The sequence below is a fragment of the Gadus chalcogrammus genome, chromosome 11, assembly GCF_026213295.1.
Source record: "Gadus chalcogrammus isolate NIFS_2021 chromosome 11, NIFS_Gcha_1.0, whole genome shotgun sequence".
Lineage (NCBI taxonomy): Eukaryota > Metazoa > Chordata > Actinopteri > Gadiformes > Gadidae > Gadus > Gadus chalcogrammus.
Window position 1 is genome coordinate 6412846 of NC_079422.1, and position 19120 is coordinate 6431965.

Genomic DNA, 19120 nt, shown 5'->3' on the forward strand with positions numbered 1-19120 from the left:
ATGCAAATATTTCCACAAATTCCCATAACGTTATCTCTCTGACTCATAGCTGAGCAGACTAGAATACCTCCCGTTGCCAAGTCGTATCTAAGGTCTGTCCTATTCACTGGAGGAGTGAACAATGTATCCGTTGCATAAGAACCTTACGGGAGGGTTATGATTGTTCCAGGTATTAGTCAAACCCTCAGGCGTAACCAGGGAAACTAAATTATGGCTTGTGAAAACGCATGAAAATATACATTAATGGTCTTAATTTATTTTCTTTGGCAAGTGACCATGGTATAAGCGGGATAATGCCCTTCGAGGTGTCCAAAACATGTTTGATCGATCGTAATTAAAGGGGACCACTTTTTGAGGGATATGAACTCAAACAGAGAATACATTTAATAAAAATGCAATAGGAATAAGAAAAGCATAATTATTAAAGTATTTGTATTGTTTTATTATGTTGGCAAGCAAGAAGTAGAATAAACGGGTTACCGCCCGAGACGAAGGTAAGCCGTCCACAAGCCGGGCATATCAAACTGTTTATTGCCCTGCCTCTCGGTGATTATCCCTTACTTGTTATATAGGGGGAATGGTTTAATGAACCTAGCTGACATCAGTTTCTAACATCCTTAGTGTACCCACAGCGAGTTATTGTTGTTTCTCTTTCTTTGGACAAATGTGCTTGTTTTTTCGTAAGTTTTGCAAGTCGTTTTGGGAAGAAAAAATATATATATATATATAAAAGTGTTGGCTAAATGCTCTAAGGGTAAAAATGTAAAGGTGCAGCCATGCTGTCATTTGCATGAAGGGTGCCTAACTATTTCTGAAAATATGTTTATTTTAGAATATTTATCTTGTTAACATGACATTAATCCCCTCTCACGTAACTTTACCCCGACTACATTGTAGCTCAACATCATGAACAAATAAACACCTTTAAATGCTGCCTCTAAACTGCTTGTGTATATGTAAATACATTATAATATACAAACATAACTTTACATAAAGAAATGCCTGTTAGTGAAGTGACTGAAGCATTGCTGCAGATCATTGTCCATCCAACATGACTTATGGAAGAAACTGCATAAAAAACATTCTAAATCACCACTTCAGCATAGAGTTATGGAAGAGATATTAACCTAATTTTTATCAATTTTCCTCACACTGAAAGATGCTGTCGGGAGCGAGGCTTTGACCGGGCCGGTTGCCCACTGCTCAGTAACCTGATCTACATTTGATTGATAGATTAACTTTATTATTCCACTGAGAGGGAAGCTTCATTAGCCACTGCACACCAACAACACTATAAAGCATTAGTGGCCGCGGTCACCGCAGAACATCCACATGATCCTCACAGACACTGCACTCATCTGGGCAACATCAGCCACACGGGGCACCAAATGGTTTATAAGAAAACAAATTAATAAAGTGATAAAAGCATACCAAAATATCAACTTGCAATGTATTCCTGATCTTATTTCTGGTTAGCCAACAGTGAATAGTGTACACATGGCGGAAACATGAAATAAAGAAGCAGGTAAAGGTTAGGCATCTTTCTAAAGGATGCCTACAGGTTGGTGGTTGACATTGGCCCTCGAAGGCAGAACGTTTATGGTGGGATTCAAACACCCTAATCACACCACTATCCTGCACTCTCAACACTTGCCAAAGTTGTGAATGTGAACCGACTGTTGCTGTGAGATTACTTACTTGATCAGGTAGGCCGCGGTGGGTAGGACCTCTGCAAAGGCTGCACGGAAGGCAATAGCATTCTTTCTCTTGCAGTTTTGAATTACATCATTTGCAAGGTAGAAGAGATTCAGGCGATGATTAGTGTCCGCTGAAAAGAAACACATGAAGAGGGAGAATTAGTGAGCCACTCAAAGTACATGTATTTCTTCACGGCCAAATGTAGAAAAGGTATTTTTCTCTGAATCTTTGTTTATGCAAATTAGATATTCACTTAGCAAGAAGAAAATGCTCAACATGGACACAAAATGAAATTTACATTTAAACAAGGGATGGGCATCCTAAGCAAAAATACAATTCACTGGAACCACAACCATTTTGCGGACCTGGTAGCCACGTGTTTGACCTGCTTTTTACTGTCGTATAGCTAGCTGGATGCACTTCTCAACAGTGACCGTAATCCATTCTGAACACTTGTAGTGTGACCGCTCCGGTTAAATTGCGTATTAGTTTGGTTATTGTTTAGAGCAGGGTACTTCCACAGATTAACCAAACGAGGGTTCTATAGACTAAAGAAGAGCTGCTGCCTGACCGCTTCGCTCGGTAGGCCTGTCCCATTGGCAGGTTTACACCGCTAGTCACACGGGAATCATACCGCTGATTTTGTCTTCAGATTAGATCAGCCTGAATATCCAATATATTTCTAACCTTTAAAAATAAAAAACAGCTTCCAAACAACATGAACGGCTATTGGAGATGTTTGATTCTGTTTTTTCACCCTCACATTAGAGCTATAGATTAAAGCAGGCGTACGTCACTTTCCTGTCGTCACAGCCTCCATGACCCCTTTTGGGTGAAAACAAGCGCCGTAAAGTGGCAGGGGCCGATTTGGAAAACTAGTCGCAGTCATCATGACTGAAAGATGCTACATCTTAAGTGGCATGCAACATCAAATAAGAAAAAGGAAAGAACTAAAGAATTTTCTTTACTTCCCAAAAGGGCAGAGAACGGTGACAGATCAGCGGCTCTGCGGATAGCTAAAAGTATTTGGACTGTCTGTTAAGAGCCCAGGTAGAGTGTATACATCGTCTTTGTCGAGATATGAATCAGCCATTATTTTGGTTCCACCCCTCACCTCCAAACGCACCCTCAAATTGGCAGTTGCCTATCAATTGACATCCATTATATTCCATATTAGCGTTTAGCAGCTCCTCAAGCTGTATATTTGTTTTGTCAAACCCAGGTTAGCACATAAGAACTGGTAGCTGTCTCCAATTGCCCAAAAACAAACCAATACGGAAAGGTTTTGATCATGTGTTTACATGCCACTGCCCATGCTCACAGACTCAAGAGGCTGGGACGTGCAGCAGGAATGATGAGCGAATACAGTGGCTGCGTTATAGTCATTAGGTGCGTTTCCATCCCCCTGATTTTATGCGAACTTTGAAGTATCGAATCAGTAAACGGTGATGGAAACACCAAAATTTGAATAAAAATCCTCTAATTCGCCAAAAGGTTTATCCGCTCGCTTGAGGTGGTTTTTGAGAAATGCGAAAGAGAGTAAATTTGCAAAATGGGAGATGGAAACACACTTTTCGAAACAGCTGTGACGTAGCAAACTTTGAACACACAGGACCGACTTCCGCATAACGACCGGCCATAGCAACCCTGCCGACATCAACGTGTAACGTCATCACCCTATTTCGCTGCAACCACATGATGGAAACGCACCTAATTCGAATTACTTTTTTGCGAACTTTCTATAGATTCGCATCACCTTTTAGATGGAAACGTAGCTACTGTGATGACTCGGAATTCTGAATGCAGAGCAACATTTCAATTAATCACGGGGCTTAGTGTGGGAGGGTGTGTTTCTTTAACTGGTTTGAATGCAGCGTAAGCAGGCTGTGTACTGTTTACATGTCACCCACAACACCGACGTTGCCATTACTTTTGGTGATCTCGATTTTGCGCAGTGGTCTACCTTTTTCTTTGGCCGCTAACTTAGCACTGTAACTCAAGGAATGGAATGCTTTGTGTAATAAAACATGAACAATTTCCTCTGTTTCCAATGTTTCTATTGTACACTTTATTCGCAAATGTTAGAATCTCGCCATCGTTCAGATACTTTCACCTGCTTTGCGTCTCTTAGCCCCCGTCCACACAAAGCCGATCTTTTGGTCAAACCGCCTAAGTCTTGTGCACTTCGGCCGACCGTCCAGACGGAGCCGGCGAATCCTCGGAGGTGGTTTCAAATCTATCCGGACCTATGCGGTTTCGTGTTAGGATTCGTGTGGACGCCTGAAACACGAACGATAACATCGTTAGCCCCCCACCAGCTGGGGGGCTGTCAGAGTTGTGTTGAATTTTTTAGCTTTAAATAAAGCCCCTTGTTCAATTTAATGACTAACGGTACATTAAAAAGTATTTCTGCTCAATTGAAAAGGTTGAATCTCCACGTGACTGAATGTTTGTATACAGCGCGCAGTAGGGCTATTCGAAGTTCGAATATTCGTTCGAAATGTATCCAAAAACGCGAATTCGAACGTGAAAATTAATATTCGAATGTGAAAAAACACTCCCGCGGTACAAGCGCCTCTATCTGCTTTGTGAATGAGCCTCTGTCTGTTCGCGATGTCCCTCATAATATTCAAATGTGAAAAAACACTCCCGCGGTACAAGTGTAACAGACTAGTATTGTGAAGAGCGAATGTATTTTATCCCCTCAGGGTTTCCGTACTTGGATATAGGTATTCCAGCTCTCACGCTGTGACTGGGTGACTTCTGATATGTACTAAGTAAACGAGACTATTTTCCCTTCCACGCTTGTGTCATTCTTGTCATATAAATATCTAAGTGCCAACGCTCGGTTACACAAGCGCCTATCAGCTTTGTGAGTGAGCCTCTGTCTGTTCGCGATGTCCCTCATAATATTTGAATGTGAAAAAACACTCCCGCGGTACAAGCGCCTAACTGCTTTGTGAATGAGCCTCTGTCTGTTCGCGATGTCCCTCGTTTTAAAGTAAGGAAATGCCAAACATGACGGCAAACATAGAACACATACTGTACTAGGGCTGTCAACGAATATTCGAAGTTCGAATATTCGTTCGAAATGTATCAAAAAACGCGATATTCGAATAGTTCGAATTCGTGATTTTTTTCCAAACGAACATTCGAATGTCATTTTTGAGCAATTTTGACAGCCCTAGCGCGCAGGCTGTATGCACGCAGGCGGTATGCACGCAGGCTTGATGCGCTCCACTTTTTCTTTGGAGAACCAGCGCCTTGATTATTTAGTACAGTTTCTACTGCTCGATGCGGTTTCGCAATCTTAATTTGTTTTGGTGCTACTAAGTGAAAAGCTAGGTGGCACCAGTGTTACCTGTGAAAAAGTTAGTCTGGAGCCCTGGTAGTGCGAATAGATTTTTGCGCGAATCAGACCCCTTAAGTTCACACCCACTCAGAGGAGGACTTTCCTCCTCTCTCCCATTGAAACCCATGTTATTCACCTCCCGCCAGTACTTTCGAGGAAATGAATGGGAGTCAACGGAGGGCATTAATTCATTACAGTAGTCTGGGCAATCTACATTTTTTTATTCTCAACAATGTTAAGGAGGATCTTCCTCCCTCTCCTCAATGGAGAAGCCTCCACTGTCACACACACTACTTTAAGTGTCCTAGAAGCTTAACCAGCTCTCAGACGCAAACAAGAAAATCCCCCGCTGCTCAGAAGGAACCAAACACACCGTGGCATTATACTACAAGTACCCAAGAAGCACAACCCTCTCTCTCGCTTCTGCCCTAGCAGAGCAGCCTAGCCCACCTCGCCACCAGTGTGCCTTGGTTGTGACGTCAAATAGTATACTAAAGGCTCTTTGACATCATGAAAAGACAGCTACCTGCGAATTCATCAGAATGGCAGAATAAAGTGTCTGGAGGACCTGGAGGGACCCCCAAGGTTGTTCCCCCCGGGACATTAGGCCACTGTCAACCTGTCCCTTATTTTTCCAGACAGAAGATGACACCTATTAACTAGAATATTTTTCAGTGGTGAACCGATTGATCGTCCACCGATCATTATCGGCAGATGCTAGGGTTGGGCAATGGTCTATTTTCCTATTGTCCAATTGATCCGTTGGCCAGGGCGCGGCCGGACGAGGGATACGGGTCAGATATCCAATAGACATTCCGTCTCCCCTTTGCTCTATGTTGAGCCACGACTAATTTTCACCCGACGGTCCGACAAAAGCATGTAAAATGTCTTCTGGAAAACAAGCATAAAAATGCCGTTGCATTTTACACATTCAGCACCACGATGAGGGAGAAGGAGTTTGACCGATCCGCAGATCAATGTATATCACACTGGATCATTGTTCACCTTCACCGGCGCTTTCCCTTCCCTTTTTGTAATTGAATGCTTTACCCCGCCCCAGACCTTTTTGTCCAATGATTGAACGATCTTTGCACACATGTGGGTTTGTTGTCAAATTCTGGGACTGTTGCGAAAATTGCATTGAGGAACCACACCGAACCAAGAAATAAACACTGCATTTGGTCCTGACCAAAGAGACCAAACTAAAGGACTTTCCTGGTGTAAATATAACATTAGTTCTGCATTACATTAATTAATTCGCACACCAGTTTAGTTTAATCTTATACTGTGGATTCTCTGTGTAAATCCCTGACCGAACCGTGACCCGACTGAAAATCGATCTAAATAACCCTGTATTCACCCGGATGAAAACATCATTTGAAGCATGACATACTGGAACAGCTTGCAGAGACAAATGTACAGCGATTCCACTACCAGTTTGAACGCTCTGAGCAATCCCCCGAGATGGACCATCTCGAGGTCGTGCAAAGCGAGCCCGATCTGCCTGTAAGCAGGCTGTGGTGACGTCAATCCTGGTGGCTGTTTCGAGCAAGAAGTTGCCTCTCAAAATGATTTTCAACCAGTGTGCCGCGAGAGATCGTCAGGTGTCCCGTGGGAAATTTTCTAATATCACCTAATTAACCATTGTCGGGTGTCTGTGCTGTAATAAAGTGTCGCAGATAATGTACCGTAATTTTCGGACTATAAGCCGCGCCTTTTTTCCCATTTTTCGATTCTGCGGCTCATAACGGTGCGGCTAATCTATGGATTTTTACAGCTAACGACTTCGTTGTTGTTTTTCCACGTATGTGACGTTACAAGAGCGAGGGAGGCAAACTATAAGCGTCAGCGACACCAAGCAGAGAAGCGAGAGAGGTGGAGGAAGAATAGATAGATGTTTCCCTTTACTTTATAACACAACATTAGCGGGATCTCGAGGGGAAAAGTAATAGGCCTACTTGACGAAATGCTAACCTTAGTTGTTTGTTTACCTTCACTGTACAGCGCCGCGCCAATCCACTGTCACTGGCTTGCTGCAGAGCGTGAGCGTCTTGGGAATACCCGGTCAATATAATGGATATAATATGGACACATAAGACAATCAATATTCGGTATTTGTTATGGATTTATTGTACAAATTCCCTGAAAAGATGCACGCTGCAGGATGAATTGAAAAGCTCCCGTAAGGGCTGAGATGGCAGAGGACAGCTGATTTGGAACGGAACAACAGGTGTTCGCTTTCACGGGGAAAAACTAAAGAACTTCAACCTACTTAGGCCTACTAATTACCGTTCAAAAGCTATTAAATATTCAACAAAATATGCAGATACTGTCAAAATCGGTTCCAGGGAGTATATAGGGATTATTAATGTTGTTTTTGATGGTGTTTTTTTCTGGAACGAGTATTCGAATATTCGCTCGGAAAACCAACGAGTATTCGAAGCCTGAAAAATGGCATTCGGGCCAGCCCTAATGGTATTAAACATTAAAACAGAGAGAGACTGAGAGCTGTTGAGGAAGAGCTTCGTGTGTGTCTTTCTACTAGTGATGCGCGGGTTACCCAATTACCCGCGGGCCGGGTGGGTTGGGTAGCAGTTTTCTCTAAGTATCGCGGGTTCGGGTGGGGCGGGTCAAAAAAGTCAAAACCCGCAACCACGCAACAGTTCTTCAATAAATAATTGCGTAAAGCTGTCGTTGTTGTTGTTGTTTGATGTAGACCTGCCGTTGAAGTTTCACAATAATACGAATTTAGAGCAAATCCTTCTCATTTAGTTACGTGTTAAATTAGGCATAAGCCTCAGCCCCAGGCTTTTTATTTTATTTGTTATTATTATTTTTATTTTTTTGCGGGTCAAATTGGGAGGGTCGGGCGGGCCGCTTCAGAATTCCCCACGGGTCGGGCGGGGCGGTTTGGAAAATGTCTTGGGTCGGGTTGGGGCGGGTGTTAAAAAAACACCCTCTCGCGCATCACTACTTTCTACCATTCCTGCCAGGATATCCATTTTGTGTTCATCGAAACAGGCCCAGGTTTCACACTAGGGAGCGTGTCTATGTTCCCCGGGTCCTATGTTCCCCTCTTTGTATGAGACTGGGGAACATAGGACCCTTTAAAAAAAAAAAAAAAAAAAGGGTCCCATCTTCCCCGCTTTTCTCAAAAAGGGTCCTATGTTCCCCGATATGTATGTGACCGGGGAACATAGGACCCTTTTTCAAAAAAAGGGTTCCATGTTCCCCGGTCTGTTACTTTTTCTCACCATTACTGCCAAATTCCGGCCGAGATAACTACCATTTCATGTCTTTACCTTTTGTGGAAGAGGGAGAGACGTCGGAGAACCTGACGCAGTCTACTCATACGCCGGTAATCAAACCCCGAGAAGCCCAATCCCATACGAGAGCTTCCCGCGGCCATCCGGAGGCGCACAGAGCTTTTGGCTGTGATATTATTATACAATTATATTAGATTATATACTATTATATAAAGAGCTCCGGGAGTCGAAAACGGCAACAATCACTTTCTCTTCCATGCTGCAGTTCACCCCGGACTGCACTGCACTGAGTTGGCCCGTTGAACGCCGATTGGCTGTTGCGTTACACATGTCACTCAGTGGCCACGCTGTTGAACGCTGATTGGCTGTCATCACGCGAATGTCGCGTCAAAGTTTAAATATTTTTGAAGATTGATAGATTGCGGGGAACATAGGACCCTTTCCCCAGAAAAGGGTCCCATGTTCCCCGCTTTTCCCAAAAAGGGTCCTATGCTCCCCGTCCCCGGTATGTATGGCTACAGGGGACCATAGGACCCTTTTTGGGAAAAACTGGGAACATAGGACCCGGGGAACAAAGGACCCGGGGAACATAGGGATGACCCCTTCACACTAAGTGAGTATAAATACATTTAGAAACTAAATTATTAACTATATGTGTTGGAGCTATGCAGTTCTTAGATTTAATTGTAAAACATTTATTTAGTTTTTTTGATTAATATAAAATAATATGACTTTTATGTTTATTTTCTTGTTTGTATTATAAAATAGTTAATTTGAGTTTGTTTATGCTTTTGTTTTGAAGTTATTACTAGCCTATATATAGAGGTGGCGGGCATAGGTAAGACAGGCACTAGGAAGGGTCATGGTTTTTTACCAGCTGTACGAGAGAGACAAAGGAGTGAGGCTGCTGGTTCACACTGTTGCACATTTGTTTTGTTTGCTTGGAAGATCGGAAAATAAACCTGCAGAAATCTAAATTCACGACTGGACAGTTGACTCTTTCCCCTGCACTGCATAAGTTTCTTTCCCCCCCTGGTGCCTCAGTGGCTATTTTGATTACGTTGCTTTGTTTGATTTCTTAATTTTCAAGTTATTGTTTTATTGAGGAGAAATCGCCACTACAAATCACCACTACAAATCGCTAATACAAATATGTATTATATGTACAGTGTTAGAGTGTCATTTTGTGTCATTTTGGTTGGTTTGTGAAGGCTTTGTCTGTTGAGTGTATACTGCATATCGTTGGTTTTAAGCGGTTTGGTTGGTTTGGCACACTTTTTACATTTACAAAATCCTGGGGAACACCCCCAGGATTTTGTAAATGTAAAAAGTGTGCCGTGGCTCAAAAAAGGTTGAAAATCACTGATCTACACCATCAGATTGCGGTTTTTACCTTATGTAAAGCACATTGTGTGTCAAATAGGGATGGGCATGATTAATCGACGATCGACTAATTGATCGTTAAGAATTTCGTTGATTACGTTAATTTTTCATCGATTAAACTAATGCAGGGTGCAATTAAACATTTTACCACACAGGGGCAATATTTAAATTTGCGGCTCCTCCCCTGCAATAAACATCCCGCTTTGAACGGTGAACTCTTTACGCCTAGCAGCTATAAAAAGCTATAAAAACTACAAAATGACTATTAATGCAGTCAATGTGGAAAACGCGCCGACTTTGGCTCAGCCTGGCTCCGCCCTCTTTCGCTACGTAGCTAAGATGGCTGCCGTTGAGTACGAAAAGTGTACATCGCCACACACTTCGCGATTTGACTGTTCGGAATACACCATCCGGGTCCTTTCAGTACACTTAGTTTCGGCCGATCTGAATCGGAACGCCCTACGTACTAAAACTTAGGCTAGTGAGTATGGATAGTATGGATATTGGAACACGGCGATGTATTTCAAAAGTAATCATGAAGCAGAGGAGGCCACGGCAAAGTCTGGTGTGGGTTCATTATGATTTAAAAAATGACGAGGTTGGCATCAAAGCAGAAATAAAGAACTTTCTGAGCCCATGGATTGCACCCCTACAGGCTCCTGAAAAGTTGTTCCCCCGCCTTGCCAAGTTAGCACAGAGGTTTGTGCATCACGGCAACGTCGGTCCCCTCAGAGCGGGTGTTTTCGGCGGCTGGACTGACGGTCACCAGGCTGCGGTCGCGTCTGACCCCAGAGCATGTCAACATGCTCATCTTTCTGAACAAAAATCCGTAGACTGGTGCTGAAGTTGTATGAGTTACTGGTTCTATTTTCAGAAGCTTTGTTACTGAGCCTTGTTTTTTTTATGTTATTATTGTTATTATTTTGGGAAGAAACTAGGGTTGTGTTTATTTTTAGTTATGTTTATGAGCACCGTCTTCGAGCTGCAGGCTCCGTTGCTTAGAGCAGGGTAGCGCATAACTATTGAACGGATCTGGTTTAACTGAGTTGTTCATCTAATAATAAAGATCCAATGAGGAAAACACGCTGTTTTTGTATTTTCATTTCATTTTGAATATAGCATATAAATACTTAAGCAATATCACACGAGATGTATCAGCGTTGTATCAGCACGGCTGTGATTGTGCCGAAGATAATCACAGCCGTGCTAAAACAGCACGACCTCGAGTGTGATATTGCTTTTATACAACAGTTCTACAAGCACCATTGATTAGTTAACATTTGTTTGTTTATTTAATGATTTATTTGGCACCGCCAACACAAATGGATCCGCGACTGGGATAGAACTGTTGCAAAGCAACAGACACACTAGCTAGCAGAACGTAAACAGCGGAGTGATACATTAAAGTCCCGGTGCTGTTATACTTGGTCGGAACTACATTTTTATGTAAAATATTAACGATTAATCGACTAATTGATCGTTAATTCTTCCGACGATCGATTAAACATTGTCCAATGTGTAAACAATACTAATCTGAAATATAACCGTAAGCAGCGATTAGGGATGCAAATTATCGAGTAATTCATTAATCGATAGTTGTTTCATCTTATCGATCGATGATCGATTAATTGATAAGCGGCAATTCTTCTGAGAAGCTGAATTTCCTTCTGAATGTGACACATTTAGGTGGTAATTCAACGAAGTCGTTTAGTTGTTGTACTTTAAAATACATTTACATTTAGGGCATTTAGCAGACGCTTTTATCCAAAGCGACTTACAAGTACATTTGTCAAAATACTTCCACATATTGTGCATTTGGCGTCTTTGTCGTCATTAACCAACATAAAGTGGCTCCATACTGCACTCCGTTTTGCCCTCTTCATCGTGTCTCTAGCTGTGTTCGAAATCGTTCCCTATACACTCGTTCCCTATTCCCTATATAGTGTACATGATATAGTGCACTATATATGGAATATGGATCGAGAATTCGGACACTACGCTGAACATTTCGAAACGTCATTTGCGTCAGTAAATGCGCCGGGTATTTGTGTGACGCAGACAGATGCGCCCACATCAAGTAAACAAACCGGGCACTCACGACGAAAGCTGGAGGTTGTATTGATGTTGAATGTTACATTTCCTTGTTTAATTAATTTTGAATGTTAAATATTCTATGTTAAATCCCAAATAAATTGTTGACATTTCTAAACGAAAGCCGGAGACTCCATCATTAAATGTATTCGTTTTCGCGGTTATTCGGCTTCTTCTTCTCCCCTGGAAAAATACAACCGCATTGCATTGTGGTATACGGGAGTAACATGTAGGGAACATCGTATGTACCCTATTTTAAGTCCACTATATAGTGCCCTATATAGTGGACCACTGAGAATTCGAACACCCTAGAAAATGGCGTGCACCCTATTTAGTGCACTACATCCATGATAGGGAACGATTTCGACCACAGCTAGTAGTGTCCCGCTTTTCGTTTGTCTTGTTCTGCTTCGCTTGTGATCCCGCTTGTGTTCCCGCGTGTGCGTCAAGTACGTCTGGCGTCAAGCGCGCCCTCACGTGGACGGTTGGGGAATTACGGGTTAAAAATGCGATTAATTGCAAGTAATTTATTTTAATCGAGTAATCTCTTATCGACAATTAATCGATAATCGATTAATTGTTTGCATCCCTAGCAGCGATGATAAACGGGGTCCGAGCAAAAATGAAAAGTCAAGAACACACTAATTGAATATATATAAATATGAAATAATTATGAAGGAAAGATATTGATGTTCCCCTTAATGCCATACTGTGCCTCGGCTTTCAGGTGACTGGGCTGCAGAGCAATGGCCGAATGTCCTGTTCAGCATGTTCATACTTGTCTAATCGGGATTCAAACTCTCAAACTAAGGATCACCAGTACAAGGCATTATCCCATTGAGCCACTGACAAACCTGAACTGTCGCCTCATACACATGGTGATAATGTCTATTGATAAGCACACAACATCCAGAAAACTCAAAGCAAACATTTCTCAAATGAATTAAGGGCTTTCTTAAAAGCAAATACCTGAAAAATCTTTAAAATTGTGGGGAAATTAAACAATTGTTGTCAGGAACACTAACGGAAGAAATATTAATAGTTTATTATGAAGGAAAAATAGTTAATGAAGAAGTTCCCCTTAACGCCATACTGTGTCTTGGCAGTCAGATTCTTTGAAACTAATGAGGCGGAATGTTGAATGCCCAATTTCACACATTTCAGCACACATTTCACAAGAGATCTGAAAATTTGCACCGTTAATGGTACCCACCTAATGATAGCCGTATGGTAGTTATACAATAACAAAAAGGTAATATAGGCAAAATGGGTTGAGAGTGTAGACGTTTGGCTTTTCTATGAAATTGTGGGAAAAGTAGACATTTTTAGAGCAGAAGACCAGGGTGAAAAAGATGCATCTGATTTTAGAGATTAATATGATGAAGGAATTTTGAGTCCAGGTCAATCTCCTAAAGAGAAATAAGGCTAGTTCATATTTTTTATAAATAGCGCCACCTTTGGGTGCAGTACAACAATTTAGTAAAACAAATTCTGTTAGATGATTTTTATTGTGATGATTTTGGGTGAATTTTTGATTATTTTTGTAGCCTGTGAATCTTTTTATTATGTTTAGCTTTAATATGAAATTGTGGGGTTTTCTAAATGCGTCTGATTGTAGAGATTAATATTCTGAAAGAATTTTGAGTCCAGGTCAATCTGGTGAGGAGAAATAAGCCTCATCCAGGATTTTTTACAATAGCGCCACCTTTGGGTGCAGAACCACCAATTTGAGTTTACGGGTAGGGGGGTTATTGGTAACCATACCTGAACATTTCAAGAGTTTTCTACTCACGGTATAGGCTGCAGTATGACTTTTACAGAATTTGAGAAAAAAAATAAATTAAAGATACAATAGGGGCCAAGCGCGTGATGGATTTAAGTAGAGTTTAATTTGTATCAAATAGTGCACACAACATTTAAGATACCACAAAGCATGGCTTTTAAGTTACATCAACTCAAAAAGAGTATTACTACTTAATCTAAATATTTCACACTCAGAATAAACAAGTTATTCTATCTCACCAACTGAAGTTTACTATACTTTTTTTAAAGAAAAGCCAATTACAGTGCAACGGTAGAAATACTTCAGGCAAATCATATACATTTCTAACCGTCAATATCTTCCCAAGAACTCACTATGGAAAATGCCAATATAGTAGATTGTTTCAATTGTAACCTCATAGGCACAGCAAGTGTTGAAACAAGGCAGCAACCATCACAAAAAAAGCTTTCAACCGTATGGTTTTAAGCTTCCAAACAAGACTAATATTTACAATTCGATTAATAAAATCCAATATTGCGTTATCTGTAAAAAGAGTTATCTGTAAAAAGTCAAAAGACCTTCAGATAAATGTGGCTCCAAGGGATATGCTGCTTTAAGTATCCAAATAACTGATACCAAATTATATTGAAACCGAAGTCAAGAAAATATATTTGTCAAATGACGTAAGAATTCTTTGTATGCAATAACAATATAGGGCTATTTTGAGAAGCAAAAGTAGCAACAAAATGCTGAATATAACCAACAATCAGTGGACTATCCTAGGCTCTGCAGATAATGTATTAAGTACCCAGCACAAAGGTATTCAGTGGCTATGCCAGGATATAATCAGACAGTTAAAACATTGTTGCTTTCATCATTATAGCCAGCTACAAACACCTAAACATAAACAGCATTTCCAAAGCCACTCAATGTCCATCTCCTTTGCACCACATGTGTTATGTGTGCTGCAATGCTTATACATTTTGTGTGCAGTAGGTTATGGCATTTACATTGCATGTGTAAGACAGCAAATCGTACCAACTGAGACCCCCCTCACCACTCCTGTGAATACAGGTTGTTTTGATAACAGGATGGTCTGCAGTTGTATTTGCTACGGTTTCGTTTTGGATACCAACTTTTTCCAAAAGAGTGAGAGCGTTGTTTTGTTATCAAACAGGGAAACAAAACATGGATGTGTTAAGGAATGCATCGTGAACCGTCATTCAATCGCTACACTATTTGACACGCGGGGTAACACGCGGTGTGTGTGGATGTGTGGAGCTCCTTCTGTGCAGTTGTTGATGTCCACCTCCGAGAGAGGGTTAAGCATCTCGGACACTTCTAGTGTAACGTGGTGTTTGGCACATTTCATATAAAACTTAGCACATTATAACACTTCCTCACAACAACAGTACTAAAAAGAATCACAAATGGGCCTTAGCCATGGGGATAACACGCCCCACTCCTAACTGCAAAAAATATACAAGTGTTTTCTATAAAACTGTTTGTCAATTCAGGGCTACTGTAGAACTAGAGTGGTGCAACATGGCGTCCTCCGTGGAAGAGGACCCTCTCCCTGTGTGGATATTAACTGAGGTATCAAAACACAAACATGCCAAATTTTCATAGGATTGTACACTAATTAAAAACAATATTCAATTTCCAAGTTTAATTTAATCTACAAGTTTGTTCCACTATATGCCACTCAATTCAGCAAACTGCAATCTTAAATTAATTTTGCATTTCACAGCTTTCATAAGTACGTTGCAGGCCATTTTAATATGAAATATTATTGTCCTGTACTGCAAGAAAGTTGACAAAAAGGTTTTAGTGCTGCATGGTATACAATACTAGAAAAGGTATCACGATACCCTCACGCAAAAAACGATACGATATGCACATTTTTTAGTATTGATACTTTTATAAGAAAAAAAAGACTGAACGAAAGGACTTCCACATACACAAGCAGCATCCACTCTTAGTCGTACTCCTTGCACGCAGAGGCTCGTTAGTGGGCATGCCCCTCTAGAGCCCCAAAACTCGTTCCAGAGGCATGGCCTCTTCATCGTCCTACTACAACCATTAGTTTTGAAAAATATCTTATTTTTTAAGATTTTTTATTTATGAACAATTTCAATAGCTTTGCCATTATTGACTCTATATCCCTAAAACGCTTTCCATATGCATGCTCTTTATGGTCTTACTGCAACCTTAAGTTTGGAAAAAATATATCTCTACTTAATTTTAAGAAATTACTTTTAGCAAAAATGTCGATATACATTTTTTTTAGCAACATTTTCAGTAGCGTCGCCATTATTGACTCTAGAGCCCCAAAACGTGTTCAATAGAGGCATGGCCTATTTATGCTCCTACTACAACCTTTGTGATGAACTCTTTAGATGTAATAACTGTAAGCTTAACTAAGCTTAAACCAAACGTCATTAAATTGATGTTTAACACTTTTCTAGGAAGGGTTATAAAAAGTAAACAAAATAGTGAACATACGTACATCCCCTTTAATTAAATAGGCATGAAATGTATGCCATCCTAACATCTTTTAGATTTATTTAACAATTCTTATGCAAGAATATAAGCATATCTGCCTTTTCTGGGAGTGAAAGGGGTAAGTTGAGCCGATGTCGAGGGGCCAGCTGCCTGAGAGCGATCATCATGCATGAAATTTGTATAGGTCGGCATTATTAATAAAAACTACGACACTACTACTATAAAAACTGCAGTTGCAAGGTGACAGTGGGCTGCTAATGCAGGATATGTAATGTGAACGTTACCGTTGTCAACGGAGGACACAGTGGAGCTTGTTTGACTCGTATGCAGGCTTTTGAACACATGGCATTCTTGGGACTTAATTCCATGCTTGGTAGACAAATGCTTTAGCATGTTGCTGGTGTTTGCACCCATAACACGAAATGATAGCATTGCACTGATTACATGATACGGCAGAATTTTTATTGCGTATTTTCAAATGGAGCCAGACTTGCGATCGCTTCCTACTCACCACGATGCTGCCTTGTTGTTTGACGGTTGTCGGCGCGCAGGTTCGTCGCAAAATTTTTGCGTAAATCGGAAAACGTGGTGCGGAATCGTTAAGAAGAATTGATAACGTTGGAGGAGTACGATTCCGATGGAATTGGTTAGTTGGAACCGGTTCTGAGTAGGAACCGGTTCTCGATTCCCACCCCTAGTCCCGACCCCATGTGGGGTCGCCTGGAATTGAAATAGGGTCGCCTGAAATGTCTAGTAATTGATTTAACAAAGATTTATTTAAATAAAACACTACAAATAATCGTACATAACTGTCTCCTATACTTTAATTTTCTCGATTATAAATCTAGTTCAAATAAAATGAAGCAAATATCTGAGCTGGTGCATCTTTGAGTGCCGTGATCACGTGACTGCACAGTTAGATTACTTGAGTTCAAGCTCAAACCTGTAAAATGTAAACAAACTTGCAATCAGTGTATAAAAAAAAGTGGAAAGATTTATTCGCCCGCCTGGCCCTGTCCCTCCAAAGACAGTTCCAAGAGGAACTGTGGCACAGACACCAAAGACACAGCGAACATACGATTCAGTATGGATTTACAAGTGTGATGGAACACTACGAGGAGAAGCCCAAATGTCTGCTATGTAGTAAGGTCCTGTCTGCCGAGTATGAAGCCAAACAAACTCAAAAGATACTTTGAGACACCACACAAAGAGCATGAACAGCAAGCGTATTTCAAAAAGGCTGTGACTGCTAGTGAACGGGCCCTGAAAGCTCCTCTTGAGGTGAGCTATCTCATTGCTAGGAATATGAAGCCACATAGCATTGCTGAGACTTTAATATTGCCAGCTGCCATCGATATGGTGAAAACGATGTGCGTGGAGGAAGAAGCTCAATAAATAACTAAATTGCGCCCATCGCAGACCGTAAGGTCGTAACCATAGTGAATTACATCAAGCCACATCCTCTGCGCGCCCGTCTGTTTGCAACACTGTGCGCCGACAAGGGCTCTGAATATGAAAACTTACTATTTCACACAGAGGCACAGTGGTTGTCGAGAGGTTACCAGCAGAAAATGTGCCTCCTTGCATATATACCGGACATCTTTGGAAAATTGTCAATATGTGCACTTATCCTGGCTACTCTGTATTTGTTCACAGTATAACAAACGCGTTAAAAAAAAAATTCTAGAAAAAAAAATGTCATGCAGTGTCATGGCAACCAAAGCAGTGTCATGGCAACCAAACGTCATCGTTTCTGAAAGCCTCCGTCTTCTATTTCTGATCCGATTAGATTTCTAATCGGAATAGATCTATTCCGATTCGAAATCTAATCGGATCAGAAGTGTCAATAGCCGCGTTTAAGGGGACACTTCTGATCCGTTATATACAATCCCATATTTCACTTCTCCCGTCTTTTTTTCCCCACAAGCCGGGGACTGCAGGCAAGCACTTCCGAACCTGTCGCCATCTTGTTGCATTGCCCTGTCCACATTAACCCGGGTAATCTACAAACGCATAAATATTTATCCGTTCAGCCCTTCCGTCCACACTAAAACGGCGAATACCAACACTGAAAACGTTGCTTTTCAAAAACAATCGCTGAGGTGGATAAATGTGAAAACACTGGGTTTGCGTTGTATTGTGGTCAGGGTAGACGAAGGCTTTCAGAAACAAATGACGTTTGGTTGCCATGAAACTGCCATGACGCTGCCACACCAATTACTTTCAGATTTGCATGATAGGAATAGAATAGAATCCGATCTATATTCCTATCATACAAATCCGTATGTACTGTATATATATAGCAATTACAAAAGTGGTAAGCGTGCGTCCACTCCGTATGTCTCTGACGCACAACCACTATGTTGCTCTGGACTATAATGATATATGTAAGGGATAATGTTGTACAAAACGCCGGTAATTATCGGGAAAATAAGCCCCGACAGGGTGAACCGGACCCCGACGCGAAGCAGAGGTGTCTTGCTTCGCCCTGAAGGGTATAATTTTCGATAATGACCGGCTACGTTCTATACATTATCCCGCTTATTACACGGCTCCTTGCCATATCTTCAGACGGTGCGTCTTTCAGAGAAATAATCTGCCAAAGCCGTTGACGTCGCTTAGCAACCTGACATGCTGGGGTTGATAAGTTACCGGAGTACTTGCCGAGTGCTGGGAAAGACATGAATCAGGCAAAAAATCCACTTCCCTTGACAGCGGTCTCGTTTGGTGTGCATTAAAGTACCGACGGACCAATAGAGCTCGTAAATACGCCCCTTCCGGTAGACCCCCAGAGATAATCCAGGGACCTCTGAGATTGTAAAATATGAATGGGTTTCAATGGGGAGAAAGTAATTATTTTGTGGTCCCAGTCTTTGTATGCCCTGGATTACACATATGTTGTTTGTGGATTTAAATTATATTTTTTCATGGAAAGAAAACTAAAGAAATTTGCGAAGAAGTTTGATAATGTTTTGTGTGAGGCCGCTTTGTGAACTACAGCTCCTCGCTGCTCTCGACGCGAATGATATACGTCACCACCACTCTGGTACAGACATGCGATCT

At 41.4% G+C, this 19120-nt stretch overlaps 1 protein-coding gene across 2 annotated transcripts in view; it reads right to left on the reverse strand.

The window, feature by feature from the left end:
* Positions 1–19120, reverse strand: part of LOC130391947 (regulation of nuclear pre-mRNA domain-containing protein 2-like) — a 30710-nt gene that overhangs the window by 6307 nt on the left and 5283 nt on the right. For both annotated transcript variants that reach the window (XR_008896954.1, XM_056602313.1), the window contains exon 2: positions 1699–1828. Coding sequence is in view for 1 of the 2 variants with exons in the window: in XM_056602313.1 (XP_056458288.1) it covers positions 1699–1828 (130 nt within the window). In the remaining variant the exon portion in view is untranslated. The remainder of the gene's footprint in view (positions 1–1698; positions 1829–19120) is intronic.